Source organism: Eretmochelys imbricata, chromosome 11, assembly GCF_965152235.1.
Source record: "Eretmochelys imbricata isolate rEreImb1 chromosome 11, rEreImb1.hap1, whole genome shotgun sequence".
NCBI lineage: Eukaryota > Metazoa > Chordata > Testudines > Cheloniidae > Eretmochelys > Eretmochelys imbricata.
Window position 1 is genome coordinate 4,778,694 of NC_135582.1, and position 20,348 is coordinate 4,799,041.

Below are 20,348 nucleotides of genomic sequence, written 5' to 3' on the forward strand. Positions count from 1 at the left end.
ACCGAGTAACCCTCTGCCTGTAAAATTTCCCTCAGCTTTGCAGGGTACGATTGCGCGGCGTCGGCGTCAGAGCGTTTTTCTCCCGAAACTGCAATCTGAGAGATTCCGTGTCTTTTCTGAAATCACCATAGCCAACCTGAACTCACCTTAAAATTGCTGAATTTGCTATTAAGTTCCCAGTCGAATTTTTCCGCTTGCATGGCTATAAGCGGACCAGAGATCAGAATGCCTTTCTGCTGTTCTTTCACAAACCACATGTACACCACAGAATCAAGATCAGCATCATTCGCTAAACGGGCTTGTTTTCTTTGAAGGCCATGCTCTTCATCCAGGTTATGAATGCAAGTTCCAAGCTTGTCAGCATTCTTTAGCCATCCACGAAAGGTGGACTCGTTAATGCCAATATCGCGGTTAATCTTTGCCTGGGTTTCGCCATTTCTAAGTTGTTCGAGAGCATCCAATTTCTCCTGCACTGAGTAAGCCTTCCTTTTGCCCGACATTTTTGACATCTTTCTAAAGATAAATACAGTACTGTACCTGTAAATTATTATTACATTTGTATGGTGTTCTAGGCCTACAGCAATTGTCTTAGGGCTTGTCTACACTACAGCGGGGGGTCGATCTAAGATATGCAACTTCAGCTACATGAATAGCTGACGCTCTCCCGTCGACTGCGCTTGTGCTCCTCGTTCTGGTGGCGTATTAGAGTTGACAGGAGAGCGCTCAGCAGTCGATTTATCGCATCTATACTCAAAAAAATTGTACTCTACTGTCCTTAAATTTGGGATCCATGGCCGCGACCACGTTATATCCGAATTCGCATTATATAGACGCGTGTTCTAGCAAGGGTCCGGTGTATTGTTACAAACAACACCTAAGATTACTACAATTAAAGGAGTTGAGAAAAAAAATATTTCTATTTTTTCATTTTACTTGGTGCACTTGACCTTCTGTAGTCACATGCACTGTCTCCCCTGTATAATTATTCTATTTCCCCCATTTGTGTAAGACTTTTAAATAGCATCAAGAGAAAGAAACATTTTTTAAAATAGCAAAATGTGACTGCGTACCCTCAAAAATGTATAGGGGTGTGTCCACATAGCAACTAGACACCCACGGCTGGCCCGTGCCAGCCGACTTGGGCTTGTGGCTCTGTTTCATTGCTGTGTAGGCTTCCAGGCTCAGGCTGGAGCCCAAGCTCTGGGATCCTCCCACCTCACAGGGTCCTAGAGCCCAGTCTCCACCCCAAGCCCGGAAGTCTACACAGCAATGAAACAGCCCCACAAGCCCAAGCCAGCTGGCACGGGCCAGCTGCGGGTTTTTCTTTGCTGGGTAGACATACCCAGGGAGACTGAGAAGCAGATATTGCCCTTGAAACAATTTTTAACTTAAATTTTTAAAAATGGACTGTATTTCAAGTTGAAGATGTGCCTTTATTCATCTAAGAAATTGAATTCTTTGCATTCAAAGAGAAACTAAACCGTGCAAAACACAAATTTACATGCTGTGAGGACTGTCCTGCATTCCGTCACTGTGGCACCTCAAACTTCCTTTTAGTCTAAATGGTAAAGCTAATTCTCAAACTTTTTCATGGTGAGAACCACATCTAACAGAGAGATTATCCCCTTAACACCCCCTTCTTTTCATCATCACAGAGACCACAGCCCCTTCCATTCACAATTGTATAATATCCTTGTGGCACATACTTTTCCATGCAAGCAACTGCTATAACGGTAGGAAAGTATTTGATTTATTTTTAGATATATTTTGATGCAATGTAACATCTGGAAACAAAAAAAGTCAGCACCCTCCACCAGCCCATCCACCATGAAGCACAAGTGCTCCACAGAGCACAGCTTGGGAACTGCTACACTGCCTTCTAGTTCCTACCTGGCATTATTATTATTGCAATATTAGAGTCCCGTGAAATTCTTTTTATTTTTTTATAATTTTGGGGTGGGAGGTTATTTTGTGTTATTTCGTGTTATACATTTTATCCACACAGGGGATAGATGGGGAGTGGAGAGGGTGCTGGGAATTCTGGGGCGAGGTGGGGATTGGAGAGTGAGCCCACCCCTCACTCACCCTGCAGTGGTGGCTCTGGTCCTGCAGGGCTGGGCCTGGCTTCCTGCTCTGGGTATTTGGACCTGGCGCATGGGGTCACAGCACTGCTCGGGTTTGGCCCAGCAACCCCGCCAGCCATCATACGCTGATCATGATGAAGTGGCAGTGTGACCTAGTGCACCAGGAGCCACAACTGCAGGATGAGGTTTTTTGTTTTATTTTGCTGTATCCATTTTTGTTGTTGTTTTATTTTGTATTATTTTGTCTTTGTAAAAAACATGCAGCTCTAGCTACAGTGGCAACAATATGAATTTTACAGATATACAAGATGACAAGCTCCCTACACCCCAGAGTTTACAATCTAAGGCCACAGTTAGACTTCTAAATCCGTCTTTAGGCACCTAAGGGTGGGATTTTCAAATACATTTAAGTGACTTAGGAGAACAAGTCCTCAAATTTAAGCCTAAATGTCTTAAGAGGGCACAGAGAGAATAACCCATACCTTGAACAAGATCATCTTTCTGAACTTCTGTTTCATCGTCATCATCCAAGCAGTAGACAGTCTCTTTTTGCACATCTTCTTTTTTTAAGGTCTTGGCATCCACAAGAGTCCAGGACTTTTTCACCTTCTCTTCTGTGAGCTTTGTGTCAACATTGAAAGAAAAGGAATATTTAAATCTCATTTGGGGCTGGTCCCCTACCACAACACGAGAATCCATTCCTAGAATCATTTCTCTTGACCAAGTGCTAGGTCATTTTACCAATAAACAGCATTTGCTGAAAACAGCATTTGCTGCTCTGACCATCACTAGTGCTCTACTTATATTGACAATTCTCATTTCAGATTAAACAAATGGCTCTCATTTCCCTCCAACCCTTGCTGGTCTTGCCTATTTAAATTGTAAACTCTTTGGGGGTAGAGGCTGTCTCTTACTCTGCCTTAGTATAGTGCCTAGCACAACACCATACTCAAATAATTATAATAATAATTATTATAAATGAGGAGAAACAGGAAGCTGGCAAGGGAAGCCTATAGTGATTAGACCTTACCCAAGCCTAATAAATCCACCTTCTAGACTCCAGGCATATTACTAAATTAGAATCTTTCGCCTTGAAGCAACAGAATACTGAAGAGAATCCTATTTTTAGGTTCAGGTGATGAACCAGTTAAACTCTATTTCACCAAAATCACTTCAGTATCACTGAACTACATGGCTGCCTAGTTACTATTTACATGATAGGCAGCTGTGGTGTTACACGTTTTCCTACTTTTAAAATGTTTTTCCTCTTATTCTGTGTGAAAGACCCACACAAACAATAGGGGAAACAGACTGAACAGTGAAATTGACTATATGTAAGGTCCTGTCAAATTGCACAAAGCAAACATGGAAAAAAGAGAGAAAATATTTTCACTAATCTTTTAAAGTTATTAGAATCTTACATGTGATCTGTAACAACAGTAAGTAAAACACTTATGCTCACAAATGTGATTTCAAATTGAGGGTATCCTTATTACTATTTCTAAAAAAAAGTACAATTTCCCCTGAGAAATAATGAAAATATTAAGCCTCATTCATTTCTGGGCATTTCAGAGACAGCCAGTTGGAATGCTCCATGTGAATGCAACACCCTAAGTCAGGTTTGTAAATTTTATACGATTAAATGTCACATTGTGGATAGGAATTACTTTCTCTTTCTGAATATTGTTAACTTTAATGCTTTAACATGCATGTCTAATATGGCAAAGTTATGGTTGCTGTGAGAACTATAACTTTAAATTTATTGGTTTTTGCGCATGTAAAATCTCACCATAATGTTTTCCTTCATCTAGCTTAAGGTATTTAATTTTCTTGTCTTTAAGGAAAAAATGAAGGTGCAGCTACCTATGCTCCTGCCAAAGTATACTTAAATATGTGATTTTAGTAACTTACTGATTTGTATGCCACAATCCTTATAGACAGATTAGAACCTATAGTTAGCTGGCAAGGCCAAGCCATAGGTCTTCTTTCGATTTTCTTAAACATTGAAAGACGCTCCAGGCTCTCTCTAAATTAAAGAATCAAAAAAAGAGAGATGAATTCTTCGATAAGCTAAAAAAACAATCCAGAAAATGCAATCTCCTCAGGAAAGGGTGGAAGCCCAACTGGCTTGGCTTGGATTGCACAAAGCACTAGAAAATAAACTACATAGAACATTCCTGTTACTGAACATAGTAAGAAGGGGGCAGAGAAGGTGACCTAGTAGGTGTTTTCCATCTAAAGTCTCTATGACATTAAGGTTAAAGACAGCATGTCAGTTCTTATGGGGAAGAAGAGATTACACAGTTGTTTAGGAAGCATTTTGCAGTTAGCTAACATTAACCCAATTAAGTAATTTAGCTAGCTGAACAGCCCAAATTACAAAAGACACCTCTCACTGGTAAGACGTTTCCTGGGCTGGAGATGAAAAAATAAAGAATCCTGTTTCAATTAACGTTATTTTGTTTGTTTGGTATTTAACACTCCACACATTTTTAATAAGTTGTTAATGAATACACACTCTTTTCGCAGCTCAGTTAGGATAAAATCAGCTACTTTGAATATCTCTCAGCCAAACAGCAGATAAAAAACCTCATAAGGCAAAAAAAGGTTTTTTTAAATGACTGTACATTAAAATTACAGAACACAATATTGCATAAGGTTGCACAGCTCAAAGTCAGAACATGTGAAAATTAAGATTGAAAATACAGTCTTAACTCAGGGAATATTTATTACATTACATCTTTTGTATGATCACAAAGATGTGTCTTCACGACCAACAAAGGCATGCTTTTACAGTTAGATAGTAGTTATCTTGCTGTAAAATCCTAGTGGAGACAAGGCTATGTAGTTTTTACAGCTATGTAGCTCGGAGAAGTCAACCACAGCTGGGGAGTATAATGTTGACCTCACCTAGCCGCAATGCAGTAAAAACTACCTGCATCTTGTCTCCATTAAGTTTTAACTACCTAATACATGTTAGTTATGCCACTGTAAAAAATACACCCTTTTGGCAATATAAACATAGCCACAGTCATATCAAATAATGCAAGATAATTCAATAGCATTTTGTACAACCTAGGTTACATGTGTATTTAAAAACCTGTGTCCATGTAATTAAAAGTATTATAATTCATGCACTCAAGGGGTCAAGTTAAAGTAAAAAACTCAATTTTAACTTTTACATTTCTTAACTTTTTAATGCTTAATTGTGCTACCTTAATTCTGTATTAACAAAGTTCTTTAGATTTAATTTCCTATGTTTTTTAGAAGAAATAGATTCCCAGTTCTCCCCGACAGTGAAGACCAAGTCCATAAGCAAATTTTGCCCTTGTAGACTTGCAGACAGCATAGGCCAATAGTTAACTGATCACTAAATAACACACAACTCCATATCTACACACACATGGACTTTGATAAACTTGCATTTTAAAAAAAGCTTAAAGACAGCATAAATGCCTCTTGCCCTGTAGCCAGCCTTCTTGGTCCCACATTGTGTTTCTTGACTTCCCCCATCCAGTTTAAACCAATATCAGACCTTAAAACCATATTACAAAATTCTACTTGCCCATCTGCTTGGATAAATTATTTATTTTTATAAGGGGGAAAAATATTTTTGATCAGCAGCATAGTAAAAAGAGGAAAGGAGATATTGTGTCTGGGTTAGTAAATTTTCATGACAGTTTTGCAAGGTTGCTTTATAAAAGCTGAATAAACTGATCTAAAGCTTCATATATTCTTAAACAACTTAAACTGCACTAAAGCTTTAATCTGTTAGCCAAACCCCCATTTATCCAAAGGTTTCAGACCTCCCCTGAAACCAGAGAGTAAGCAGGGCTGTACTGCATTTATAGCCCAGGATAGGAAAGGTAAAGATAAAAGAGGCATTTATTATTTGTATTACAATAACTCCTAGGAGCCCTAGTTAAGGAACAGGACCCCACTGGGCTAGGTGCTATACAAACACAGAACAGAAAGACGGTCCCTGCCCCGAAGAGTCTGTATAATCTATGTATAAGACAAGAGGCAGCGCTACAGATGGCTATAGACAGAATGCATATGAGTGGGGCAAGACTGCGTTTGTCAGAGCCAGAAAAAAGGATGTTGCAGTAATTAAGAAGCGGGATGATGAGAGCCTGCATCCAAGTTCTAGCTGTGTGACTGAATAAGAAAGGCTACATACTAAGAGGCGTTATGCAAAAAGAATCTGCAGGATTTAGATATAGCCTAAGGTGAGGACCTAGACAGAGAAAGGTCCAAGTCAAAGCTGATGCCCAGGTTACAGATCTGAGTGACAGGCAGGATAGTGGTATTTCCACAGTGACTGAGAAAGGAGGCTGGGGGAGGCTTTGGGGTGGGGGAGACTTAGAACACCTGATAGTTTTATGCATGTGGATTATCCTAAAGGATAATCATGATCAAAAATATATTGTTTGGTTTGGTTTTGGGGTGCAGCAACAAAGCCTGTTCTTACTGACATTGAAAAATCTCAGGCTGCTTTGTAGTCAAATAGAAAATAAATACGTAGCAGCGGTGTTATATTTCCCCACAAATAAAAGGTCTAAATTTCCCTTCTCGTATAACATACTCTAACCAGCCTTGGAGGCCGAGATGAGGAAAAATATATAATGGCTACAAAAGAAGAGAGGTACCAAATGATAAGTTGGGCAGGATGAGGGGAGGAAGCTACCAATCTAAAACACCTGTCAGGGAGAAGTCTCAGGCATAGCAGCAACTGCAGTGTTTCTAAGATACACACACATTTTTATTGTTTCACTGTGGAGACACCAAACCGTAAAACAATCTTTCTATCCTCGCATTAGCAATTCTACTGAAACAGTCCATTGTTAGACACAATAGCACAGCAGTTTGCTATTAAGCCATGAGCTTCAAGAAGCAACCATCAGTCACAATCTGTCTGGGGGAGTTTGATAAACTAGTTGATCTGCAACCAATCTGAGACCAGGAAACCAGGGCTACCATTATGTGCAAATGCTTTACATGCACTGCACACACATTTTAAAATAGCATTCATCTGCTAAATACCTTATATTCAATATGTTTTTGAAGTCTCATTTAGAGGATCACCCTCCTTAAAAAATTCTGAGAAACACAAGACAGAGGAGGAATAAAGGATACTTTCTATAAGAGCGTACCATATGAAGGAAAATTCACTTTACTTTGTATAATTCTCATATCTGTTCTTTGAATCAAAGCCTCTGAAGTTGATTTAAAGGACCCACCCAAATTTGTGATAAGTTACACAACTACAAAATGCCACCTCATTCATTAAAGCTTTTTGTGGATGAAATTAGAAACTAAACTTCCAGCATCTGAAAGGAGAGTATACAAGTTTACCTGAAAGTGTAAATTTCATCCAGGCCTCCTTCTTCCTCTAAAGCAAACATCAATTTTCTCACCATACAGATACCTTCTTTCTGCTGCTCGGTTAAGCCCTTCCTTGGAAAAGAGTTTCTGCACATATCAGAATGTCGACCATCGCCCGTATCCCCACTTCCATCTTCATCATCCACTGGAAACGGCAAGCTAAGAATACAATTAAAAACAGTTAATTTATTTTGCTACTTAACTAAAACAACTAACTCATTTTGGATGATTAAAAAAAGAGAGACAAAAATTGCATTTGGATTGACTCTTTCTTCAGCCTGATGCCCTTTCAAATGTCAGTTCTAAGCCCCAGCAAAGAGTACCCTCCCAATCCCTTAATTATAGCTGTGCTATTCATCATTCCTGTAATAACTGTTATTTTGTAGGAGGTTTTAATAGCCTGTAATAGCTGGTGAATTCATGAATAAAATTGACACTTTCCTGTAGGTTACAATCTGCATTAGAGTTTAACTAGCATCTCTAGATGAAATGATATTTTGCTGTACCCCAAACAATGTCATTAAGTTATCTAAGAATAACAGAAGCCCGTCTAGAAAAAGACTTGTGAGGTGATCTATTCCATCTCCCTGACAATACCTGTATATTTTCTACTGTTAAATTTCCTACTTGTTTAATTTTCAAACACCTTTGCACTTTCTTCCATGCTGCCCCTCACGGTTGGGAGGAGCTCCCCATAAAAATCCAGTTACCTCATTATCCTCCTTTTCTGTGAAGTCTACAAAAAAAACCTGAGAACAGTTGGCTGCTGGTGTGCTGAGTTTACTGCCTATCCTACTGACCAATACTTATTGTTTCCTTGTATTCCCCACATCCGTCCATCTGTCTGTATCTATTGTCTCTTGTTTTATATTGAGATTGCCAGCTCCTTGGGGAAGGGGCCATCTTTTTATTTCCGAGTTTGTATAGCTCCTAGCACCATGAGGTCCTGTTCTGTGATTCCTACGCACTACAGTAATTCAAATAATAATAATATTACAGGGAGTGGCACCTTTACAGCAAACCACAGCATCTTACCACAAAAGCAGACAATTTAAGATGGTTGTAATTATGTAATGAAAATGGCACAGAGCTGTAAAGATGCTTTAGAGCTATTTCCACACTTACAAAAATTGCAGTGAGATTCCCGTTTTCTTCAAGTTAGCGATGATAATTTCCACCTGATCCTCACTGAAGGGACTGCTAAGGTCTGTAAACACCTCAATGTGTCGTTTCTCATATTTCTTTCCTCTTAAACAATAAAAACAGAAGATTTGTAGAAATAAAACAATCCTGTTGCATCATTGCTGAACACTTATTTAAAAAAATGTAAAACTGTGTCTCTAATAAAGTTTAGAACTTCTTGTAACAGAATTCGGTAAACGTCAAGACATGCTGCCCTTAAGTACAACAAGAATACATCCAGTCAGCATGGTTTGTTCTTTCTTATTATTATTCAGGGGAAGTCCGTGTACTTTTTCTGATGTCTTCCCCACCAAGTGAATAGAAAGCCTGGCCCTCAGCTGACATAAATTAGTTTAACTACATTGAAGTCAATGGAGCTATGCCAGTGTATACCAATGAAGATCTGGTCCGTGGTGTTTACTAAAGGCGCTGGCTAATTCCTCCGAGGCTGCAAGACCATGATTATAAAGGTGTTAAACTGTGTCTACATGGATGTTAAGGGTTTTTTTTCCCCCAATCCTGTTAAGCTCACACAACCGAAAAAAGCATTTTTCTTTATCTAGGCAGGTCTCTAGGATTTGTCTACACTGCCGCTGGGAGGTGTAATTCCCAGCATGCGCAGACATACCCCTCCAGCTAGTGCACTGGAAACATCAAAGCGCTGTCACAGGAGCGCTCCCGCAGCAGCAGTTTGAAGTGCGAGTGTGGTTGCACACGAGTGCTGGGAGAGCTCTCCCAGCGCTCCTGATAATCCACCTCCACGAGGGGATTAGCTCTGAACGCTTGGAGCCTGGCTCACAGCGCTTGGAGCCTGTTTACACTAGCACTTTAAAGCGCTCTGACTTGCTGCGCTCAGGGCGTGATTTTTCACACCCCGAGCCAGCAAGTTAGAGCGCTATAAAATGTAAGTGTAACCAAGCCCTTAGTTTATACCAGTATAACTTCCCTATGTGGGCAAGCTCTTATTCAAGTGACTTAAATTGCTTGGGGAGGTTGGGTTTCTCTAGTGGGTTTTTTAGGAATAGCTTTTCATTGTGGTGATTTTTTTAAAAAGCAGCTTCTTCCCTCGTCACACAACCTTGCAGCATTAAAGTGGAGTCAGCTCAGATCTCAAAACTCCATTTCAGAATTCTTGTGCAAGTCCTCAGGCTGCAGTACTTACATTGTTTCCTTTTGAAGCAAGTCCATGCACACGACAAGTGCATCCAGGACTAAGTGAGTTAAAGACAAAAGACATTTAGAACAAGACTGTGTCACAAACATGCATGTTTTTCTCTTTATTTTAGCGGTTGCAGAGACAGTTAAAGCATTTTAGTGTATGACAACCAAACTAGCACCTATTAAAACGATCTATTGCCTTTCCTACAACCCTCTATTTTCCCTGCACTTTTAAAGGGAAGACTGTTACCAGGGACCAATCCTGCTATTGAAGTCAAGAGCAAAGCTATGATAGGAGCAGGATCGACCCCAATGAAAACATTTATCACCTAGACTTTTTGTATTATCATCATCTCTTTATTTGGAATCCATGACTGAAAACTACATGTAGTTTCAAAATATGACATAATTTTTCACGCTAATTCCCCTTTTCATAATAAACATCTATTTCTGACATCTTGATACACTTCTTTTCTCAAGTAATTTAATTGAAGATGTGCTCTTATCTCTGTGCTCAGAGATCTGTGGCCCAGATCCACAGAGGGACTTAGGCACCGCAATACTGAGCATCATGGCACCTAACTTTTAGGTGCCTAGAAAATCACGGGCACAACACTGCCAACCACACAGACTGAGTTAGGCACTGAGGCTACCCATACAACAAATGGGGAGAGACAGGCACCTTAGACTCCGAACAACAAAGCCAGCACACTAGGCAGGGAGCCGCCTGAGCTAGCCAGTGAGAGATGCCAACCAGAGGGGGGGGTATTAAGTCCCACCCCTCTCTCAGAGATAGGCACATTAGTCCAGGCTGCAAGGAGTCGCCTAGCTCTGATAGTAATCCATGACCTGAAGGAAGGCAGGCATTAGGCCACCTAAGTTTGTGTGGGGGTCTGAAACAAAACAGCCTGATGGGTTGGGGTGGCAGACCTCCCTTATAACTTTTAGCCTAATAGATAGGAGACTCACTCTGAATGTGGGAGACCCCCAGTTCAAGTCCCACCTCCTCCTGAGGGATCAGCTACCTCTCAGGTGAAGGCCCTAACCACTAGGCTATATAGTTACACTAACTTTTTCACTGGTTCAATTCATATTTAAGTGTTCAATTGTTTAATAAAAGTGGAACAACTTCAACTGGAGAGACTGACGGAGACCCATATCAGAATATTCCATAGCCTAGTGTTAGCCTGACAGGGGACAGATCCTTGTTCAAATCCCTTTTCTCTCTCAGGAGGACAGGGGACTTAAACGGGAGTCTCTAACATCCTGGGCGAGTACCCTATCCACTGGGTGAAAGGTTACAAGAAGTTCCTCTCCTTCCATCCCCAGCTTTTGTGTTTGAACTCACCTGAGGGATCCGGATCCAGCAGCAATACTCAGAGGCCACCTACTGGATCAGACCCCATCATGCAACTTAGGCAGCCAGACGCCTATATTTCCCAGTCTGTGAATTACTCTGGGGCTTACATGTGAGAGAGGAGTCCAGATGACCTATTGCAAGGCAGTATTGTGCATAGGTGGGAGATAGGTGACCAGGCACCTAGAGTGAGGCTGCAGTGTACACACCCAGAGGAAAAAAATTAGGTACCAAGTGAGTTTAGGCATCTACAGGTTAGGGGGCAGCTGAATTGGAGTTCTGTGAATCGCAATGGTGCCTAAAAACAGGATTTACACACCTAAGTCCCTGGATAGAGCGCATCCATGTACATACCTCCTTACCCATCAAACCGAGAATATGATTCAGTTTGTGGCAACATACAGTTGACTGGATGCAGGCTCCCCTGATGCTGCTCTACCAACCTGACTACAGCTTGAAACAATTATTTTTTGGGTGGAGAAGGAGAACAGGGAGAAATGGGAAAAACTTTCAAATGAAATGTTAAGAGGAACACTTTCAAAAACTCTCACCTATGTTACTAACAAAAGTGACTTTTCATAATGTGTGCATTTCACAGTGAAATGAGGACTGATCAATCTGAAATGTCTAAGCACACGCAACTGTGTTGTGCTTCCCTTTTGGTGGGAGCGTTTATTTTTTTAAAAAAGGTTTTCATAGGTTTAATTTGATGAAAACCTATTTTGCATTAGGCTTTTTAAGTCCCTTGAAAAAAAAATTTTTGGACCCTAATCTGACATTGTCTCTTTGCTGTATATTTTTCTCTCTCAGTCTCATGGAGAAGATACAAGAAGTGCTCAAAACTTAATTAACTCAGTACTTTATACTAGAAACAATTCACTGGGGCCAAGACTCCCCCTAACGTCTTATAAAGAACTTTGAAAATTGGTTAATCTGGAAAACTGGCCCTTGTGCAAACTGTCAACTCCTAAATTCAAAAGGACAATATATGTTTAATAGTAGTTATGACTTCAACAACACTTCTGGTACAGTTTCACAACATAAGCTCCCAGTCCTCCATGCAACTTTATCTGGTTCAGAGATTTTGTACAGCCAGAGAGGATACAGTCTGTTTGCTCAGAGCCTGGTTGAATCGCGTTTTGTATGTCCTCCAGCAAATCAAAATCCGGTAGCATCAGGTGTCTCTGTACAGTAATGTTCTGATACTGATCACCACTGGCAAGGGTATTCTCTGTACCATCTGTGCCAAACAAAACTACAGAGACTTCATCTTTGCTCTCAGCAAACACCTGGAGATGGAGAAGGTACAAAAAAAAAAAATCCAAAAATGCACACTGTGTTGTACATACATATGTAAAATAGAAAGCGTATTATACAAATTTTGCAACTAGGTATCAATTACAGCAGACTCCATGTTACCACATATACAGCCCTTTCAAAATGTATGCATATGCAGAGCTCATTAACTTAGAATTAAATTCAGCTAGCATGTTGCTATGAGTACTACTGATCAAAATATGGGGGAAATGAGTAAAATCAGATCACTCAGTTCCTAGAGTAATTCTACATGATGCTAAATTTTAACAATGCTGAAACATTTTATAAGAAGACAGCACTTTTTCCCATAGAAGTCTCCTCTAGCTTAAAAAAGGGGAGTGATCAAGCTAGGTGCACTTAGAAAAGGAGGACTTGTGGCACCTTAGAGACCAACAAATTTATTTGAGCATAAGCTTTCGTGAGCTACAGCTCACTTCATCGGATGCATTTGGTGCACTTGACATCCACAAAAATCTGCTGGGAGAAAGGCCAGTGTTGCTCTCACATGAAACAGTCATTTAGAATAATTCTAACTACTTTCCCAGCTAAACAAAATGTAATCAAATAAAAAGAGCGAAGAAAAGAGTCTATCAAGCCTCACTGTTTTCCTTCTTTCATTTCTAACCTTTTAAGTGTATCATACTCAAACGGAAAACACACGTACCTGTCGCTGCACGAACATCGTCATCATCTTCTTGGCTTGTTCAAACGGAGACTCCTCTCCAGGAGCAGAATTGCTCATTGCAAAGCCTACATCCATACACAGCACTATGGCTGCCTGGAAGAAAGTACCAAACTCAATTAGAATATGATGGGGCACACTTAAGTGAAATCACTTAAAGGAGCTAATTCACTCCTTGATCAACATAAAATATACATTTCACTTTACTGCATTACTAATCCCTATTGTTATTTTAATTGCTAATTTGACACGTTTGTGCAGAGGATAAGAATATAGGACTTCCCATACTGGATCAAACTAGTGGTCCATTTAGTCCAGTATTATGTCTCAGGGTTTAGCTACATGAACCTTTAGTTTGCGACAAGCTGGGGTTTGAATCTAGCCTGCACCGACTTTCTGCGTTGACCCTGTTGACATGCATTAACACCTGGGTAATGCGCTTTGATCTATCCTCTTTGAAATGGGACTAGATCAAAGTTCATTAACAGTTAACAGTGTGTCAGCAGGGTCCACACAAACAGTTTGTCAGTTTTGGAAGCATTATTACTTTGGACCTATTAATGTTTAATCTACCATTGTGTTGCCCATTCAGCCAGCTTTGTTAGGTCCCTCTGAAGTTCCTCAGTCTCCACTTGTCTTGATGAACCTAAGTAACTATATTTTCCACTGAATGCAGCCGATGAAGTGAGCTGCAGCTCACGAAAGCTTATGCTCAAATAAATTTGTTAGCCTCTAAGGTGCCACAAGTCCTCCTTTTCTTTTTGCTAAATAATTGTGTCATCTGAATGAACAAAGCCAGAAGATTAATTCAGCAAAGGAGCTAGATGGGCAAATCATCCATTTGTTATGCCCTTAGGTGGCATTTGCAAAGAAAATGACAAAAGGCCAGTTTTCATTTTCAGCCACAGGCTGAACCAAGGATTTTTAAGTGCTCATCAACAACTTGTCTGGTGGGCAGCAAATTAAAATTACACAAGCCTAGAACAAAAATGTTTGGTTTTGCTGGGCTGCTGGTAAATAGGCCTTTTTCTAGCTTGGAGTCAGTCATCTTTTTTCGGAAAAGAATGTACATCTGAGTGTACATCTAACATTACATTTGCTGCCATCACATTGTTCACCCTGCTTTCCTGTTATACCACTTCCCCGTACCCTGTGTCCACCTGGTCTATTTAGACAGTAATGTTATCCCTTTTGATCCAAGTGGCTAGTCTAAGTTCGGGGCTCTTCATGCTGTTCCACCTGGGAGAAATTAATGATGGACTCAGATATCTTTGATTCAATCTTGTTTATTTACAAAGAATTTAAGTCCTGTTTCTCCAAACACAGAAGGAACCAAAAATCAGCAAACAGCTTCCCTGCTCATAGCATCAAACTCTTTCCGCCAGCACTCTGATGCAAAACTTTTCTCTAGGCTTATCCCAGGGCCACCCACCATGCTTCCAGGCTGTATCTGCTTGGCTTTTGTTCTGCTCTCTGTATCTCTCTCTTTGCTGTCTCTCTCAAACAGATACTCACTTGCTGACCAAAACAGTTCCATCAATTAAAGCTCTAGCCCTTGCATTTGAACCCTCTTAGATTAAGCTTCTACTCAGCTTTTCCATGTGCCTGTGTTTTGGGGTGTTACTGCTGTTGTTTCAGCCACCTGATTACAATGGCTTCTTTACATTTATTCCAAATATAAGGCAGTAGCATGCCTGGCCATAAGAAGCCTTAACCCAACCCATAACAGCAAGCTCTTCAGGACAGCGACTATGTGTTTTTACAGTGCTTAGCACAATGGGACGCAATTCTTGGTTGACCCATAGGCACTACAGTAATAAACATGATTAATAATAATGAATGGCCAAGTAACAGAATTGGAAGGATCTGGGTATTAAAGCACAGGATGAGAATCAACAGATATTGGTCATAGTCCCTGACCTGCTATGTTAACCTGGCTAAGTCAATCCCTTTGCATCAACTTTAACTCCTGGTTCTCTTAAGGATACTGTAAAACTTCATTAACATTTTCAGAGCACCTCGAGATCCTCTACTGGAAGTGAAAAGTTTTATTACTCATCTTTTGCTTCTATTTCCAGGTAATACTGCAAAACTATTTTAAGTAAAACACTGAAATGTTATAGCCAATAAGAATGAAGAAAATAATCAAATGCTATACGTTTAGAGAGATTTATTAAATTTATAGACAGCCTTGACTGTAGAACAACACAGCACTTCACTTTCTGGAGTCTGTAGCAGCAGTTGTTAAGTGGTGGGGTGAGGAAATGTATGGATTGTGTTTGGTCATGTCTACTTAATATAAAACTGCATTACACCTTGAGTACAAAGATACCCAGGTAGACAGTGGTACCTGGGTTTATACACCAGTCACTGGTCGCTAAGTCACTAGCAAGATCTACTTTCTCCATGGGAGGAGACTGTAACAAATCTAACGCTGCCAAAAATCGCTGGGAAAAAGTCTCACTTTAAGTTTGCCAAAAATAAGTTTTTATCCTCATCTTTTTGGGGATTCTGAGACAGTGGAGCAGAAAGAAACAGCAGAAATGTTCTTTTTCTGTTGCTGTCTTTTTTATGGAAAAGGTATAAAATGACACTTGAAAAACCACAGTTCCATCTGAACATTTTGAACCTACTATTGCAATAAGTTGCATTTAACTTTACTGAAAGTGAAAGATTAAAGAAAAACCCTTTTTGTTCAGTTTATTTGTGCACTTAACAGCACTTTGTGTATCGTCAACTGCACTTCCTCCCTCATGCACCAGCATGATGAGATTATTCTTGTGCAGTGCTCTGCAGGGGAACCTCACTTGCATGGTGTTTGCCAGTACAAGTAACAAGAAAGAAAACTGAAAAGGGGGCACATGCTCGAAGAAGGAGGGGGGAGAGTTAAACACCTTTTGGGTGGACCTGAGAGCAACACCAAACACCCCTCCAAGTATCAGCAAGAAACTTCCCCTTTTTATTACTTGTCCAAAGGCACTTTTTTAAAATTCAGGTCATTCTATTTAAAAGGCGCTGTCTGTGAAAACTATGTTTTCAAACAATTTATTTTTAAAAAGTCAAGCTGATAGCATGTCTTTAAGGAATTTAATCTGCCAGAGATGCATAGGGACAATTCTTTTAATGCTCTTTTTGTGTGTGTCATCTGCAGTGTTGTTCTAACCTTGTTGGTCCCAAGATATTAGAGAGACAAGGTGGGTGAGGTAATATCTTTTATTGAACCAACTTCTGTTGGTGAAAGAGACAAGCTTTTGAGCTTGCCCATAGTTCTCTTTCATCAACGGAAATTGGTCCAAAAAAGATATTACCTCACCCACCTTGTCTCTTTTTTTATTGTCCATTACTAAGCTTTGTGCACTCTTCCTCTGCAGTATCTAGTGCTGTTACTGTCAGAGACAGGCTACTTACTATATTGGATGGATCACTCACCTGGTCCACACTGGAAGAGTGCTTACATCGGTTTTCCCTAAACTGATACTGAAAATGGTTTGAATGATAGATCAGACAAAATTGTTTCCAATACCATTTCAGAGAACTTGACAGACACCATTCTCCAACAAGCCAAACACTCTTTCTGAAACAGTGCTGAAAATGACTCTCTCAGGTCTACATTTTCAAGTACATAAAAGGTTGTTACAAGGCGGAGGGAGAAAAATTGTTTCTTCTTAACCTCTGAGGATAGGACAAGAAGCAATAGGCTTAAATTGCAGCAAGGGCGGTTTAGGTTGGACATTAGGAAAAACTTTCTGTCAGAGTGGTTAAGCACTGAAATAAATTGCCTAGGGAGGTCGTGAAATCTCCATCATTGGGGATCTCTAAGAGTAGGTTGAACAAACACCTGTCAGGGATGGTCTAGAAGACTCTAGATAATACTTAGTCCTGCCTTGAGTGCAAGGGACTGGACTAGATGACCTCTCAAGGTCCCTTCCAGTTCTATGATTAGCCTGCATCTAATTTTCAATATCAGCTTCAAGGATCCATTGCTGGAACCCCTTTCAGGCAGCAGTTAAATTTCCTAATGCAGACAGGATTAACAATATCTGAAACCATGTTCAAAGCTTTCTGGATATCTAAGCTGAAACCAGGTGGCATTTTACAGAAAGGCACTATTACAGTCCTAAACCTCAGTTCACGGGGCCTAGTTTCATGACTCTCCCAGTGCTTAATCGAGGAAGGGATCTGGATTCAGGCAAAGTGGATGCGGGTATATCCACATTGCAGCCGTGGATGTGAAGGTCAGTGTGTAGACCAGAGGTGGGCAAACTACGGCCCGGGGGCCACATCCAACCTGGGGGACACTCCTGCCCAGCCCCTGAGCTCCTGGCCTGGGAGGCTCACCCCCGGCCCCTGCTTTCCCCCTCCCCCACAGCCTCAGTGCAGCACAATGCTCTGGGCAGCTGGGCAGTGCAGTTGCAGAGCTGCGGCCTGACCTGGTGCTCTAGGCAGCACAGCTGTTGCGCCGCCAGCCACCGGTGCTCCAGGCAGCTCGGTAAGGGTCAGCCAGGAGAGTTGGGGGCGGGGGTGTGGATGGGGGCGGGGCAGGCAGGAGAGTTGGGGCGGGGGGGTTGAATGGGGCAGTCAGGAAGGAGGGGGAGATTGGATGGGGTGGCAGGGGGCAGTCAGGGGCAAGGGTTCTGCAGGCAGTTAGGGGCAGGGAGAAGGGGTGGTTGGATGGGGCAGGGGTACCGGGGGACAAGTAAGGAATGAAGGGGAGGTGGATGGGGCGGCAGGGAGCAGTCAGGGGTGGGAGGTCCAGGGGTGGTCAGGGGACAGCGGGTGTTGGATGGGGCAGGATTCCCGGGGGAGCCATCAGGGGGCAAGAAGGTGGGGGGTGTTGCATAGGAGGCAGGGGCCGGGCTACACCTGGCTGTTTGAGGAGACACAGCCTCCCTAACTGGCCCTCCGTATAATTTTGGAAACCCGATGTAGGCCTCAAGCCAAAAAGTTTGCCTGCTCCTGGTGTAGACCTACTAGTACTCTCACTAGCAATAAAGGTAAAGACACCGTGATGCTGGCTTCAGTGTTGGCTGCACAAGAGAGAAGGGGCAAGCAGGTCTGTGCAGCCGGCACTGAAATATCTTCGCTTCTATTTTGAGGGAGCTACCTGGAGTGGGTATGTCAATACCAGGTGCATTCACACTCCTGGCAGTGACCCAGCTGCACCCTGGGAGCATGCCCGGGTAAACAGGCCAATGGTCGGAGCGGGCAAGGCACTCTCGGCAGCGGTTCTTCAACGGGCACCCTCTACGAATGAAGGACAACCTGGTGACGCAGACACTTGGCCAAGAGTGGGGAGATCAGGGTCTGGCTCCCAGCTCGGCCGCAGCCTGGCTTGGGGGGCGGGGGGGGGTGTCCTGGCCCAGTCACGCCCCCATTTCCAGCTGTACAATGGGGGTAAAGACTCATCTCCACCTGGCTGAGGCTGACACCTGGGGGGGGGGTGGGGGTTGCGGCCTGGGAAGATGCTGAAAACCCGCGGGGGGGGGATTGGACACTGGTGGGCAGAGGCTGAGGGGGGATGGGGACCCGGGTGAGGGGGAACTGACCAGCCAGAGGCCGGGACCCCGGGGGGGGGGGGGGGTCGCGTCCCGGGAAGATGCTGAAAACCCGCGGGGGGGGGGGGGGGCGGGGAATTGGACACTGGTGGGCAGAGGCTGAGGGGGGATGGGGACCCGGGTGAGGGGGAACTGACCAGCCAGAGGCCGGGACCCCGGGGGGAGGGGGGGTCGCGGCCCGGGAAGATGCTGAAAACCCGCGGGGGGGGGGCGGGGGATTGGACACTGGTGGGCAGAGGCTGAGGGGGGATGGGGACCCGGGTGAGGGGGAACTGACCAGCCAGAGGCCGGGACCCCGGGGGGAGGGGGGGTCGCGGCCCGGGAAGATGCTGAAAACCCGCGGGGGGGGGGGCGGAGTATTGGACACTGGTGGGCAGAGGCTGAGGGGGGATGGGGACCCGGGTGAGGGGGAACTGACCAGCCAGAGGCCGGGACGGGGGGGGCCGCTGGCCGGGCGGAGGCTGGAACCTAGCCCGGCAGCAGAGGGAGTCGGGCCCAGCTCACGGCCCCGGTTGGAGCGAGGAGGAAGCGCTGCCGGCGCCCGAGCCCCCTTCACGGGGGGTGGGGGGGAACCGCTCCACAGGGATGAGAGGGGCCCGAAGCCCGCCCTTACCTTGCCGCCTCCCCGCGCCATCTCGCGCCCCGAACCGGGCCGGTGGGTCCCGCGCTCTCCGCGTCCGGCCGGCAACCGGCCCCGCCGCGCTCGCGTTCCGGCCCGACAGCGCCACCTAGCGAGCGCCCTGCGCATGCGCTGCAGCCGGGCGGGGCGGGGCGAGCGGGGGAGGTGTAGGGGGAAAGGGGGAGGGGACGGAGGGGAGAAAGGGAAGAGGATAAGGGGGAGAGGAGAGGGGGAGGATGGAGGGGGAAGGTGTAGGAGGGAAGGGGGAGAGGAGAAGGGGAGGACAGAGGAGAGAAAGTGAAGAGGGAAAGGGGGGGGAGGATGGGGGGGGAAAAGTGAAGAGCGTAAGGGGGAGAGGAGAGGGGGAGGATGGAGGGGGAAGGTGTAGGAGGGAAGGGGGAGAGGAGAAGGGGAGGACAGAGGAGAGAAAGTGAAGAGGGAAAGGGGGGGGAGGATGGAGGGGGAAAAGTGAAGAGCGTAAGGGGGAGAGGAGAGGGGGAGGATGGAGGGGGAAGGTGTAGGGGGGAAGGAGGAGAGGAGAAGGGGAGGACGGAGGGGAGAAAGTGAAGAGGGAAAGGGGGAGAGGAGAGGGGGAGGATGGAGGGGGAAGGTGTAGGGGGGAAGGAGGAGAGGAGAAGGGGAGGACGAGGGGAGAAACTGAAGAGGGAAAGGAAGAGAAGGGGAATGGAGGGTGTAGGGGAAAAGGAGAAGGGGAGGATGGAGGGGGAAGGTGTAGGGGAAAAGGGGGAGAGGAGAAGGGGAGGATGGAGGGGGAAGGTATAGAGGGAAACGGGGAGAGAAGGGGAAAAGGACGGGGAAGGTAGCTGGAAAGGGAAACGGGGAGAGGAGAAGGGGAGGATGGACGGGAGGAAGTTAGATGGAAAGTGGGGGGGAATGGAGGATGGACGGGAGGAACTTAGATGGAAAGTGGGGGGAATGGAGGATGGAGGGGGAAGGTGCAGGGGGAAAATGAAGAAGGAAAGAAGGAGAGGAGAACGGGAGGATGGAG

General features: G+C 44.0%; 1 protein-coding gene across 3 annotated transcripts in view; it reads right to left on the reverse strand.

The window, feature by feature from the left end:
- XRCC5 (X-ray repair cross complementing 5) overlaps nt 1-19,468 on the reverse strand; it is a 71,783-nt gene extending 52,315 nt beyond the window's left edge. Inside the window, exons 1-8 of one of the 3 annotated variants that reach the window (XM_077829538.1) lie at nt 19,334-19,468; nt 13,148-13,261; nt 12,272-12,455; nt 9,814-9,862; nt 8,595-8,717; nt 7,440-7,628; nt 3,996-4,110; nt 2,567-2,705 (exon numbers count right to left, since the gene is read on the reverse strand). In XM_077829538.1, coding sequence (XP_077685664.1) covers nt 2,567-2,705; nt 3,996-4,110; nt 7,440-7,628; nt 8,595-8,717; nt 9,814-9,862; nt 12,272-12,455; nt 13,148-13,261; nt 19,334-19,468 — 1,048 coding nt within the window. Of the gene's footprint in view, nt 1-2,566; nt 2,706-3,995; nt 4,111-7,439; nt 7,629-8,594; nt 8,718-9,813; nt 9,863-12,271; nt 12,456-13,147; nt 13,262-18,269; nt 18,409-19,333 lie in introns of those variants that run through there. The other 2 variants (XM_077829540.1, XM_077829539.1) reach the window with 2 other exon arrangements.
- Between the last annotated feature and the right edge of the window lie 880 nt (nt 19,469-20,348).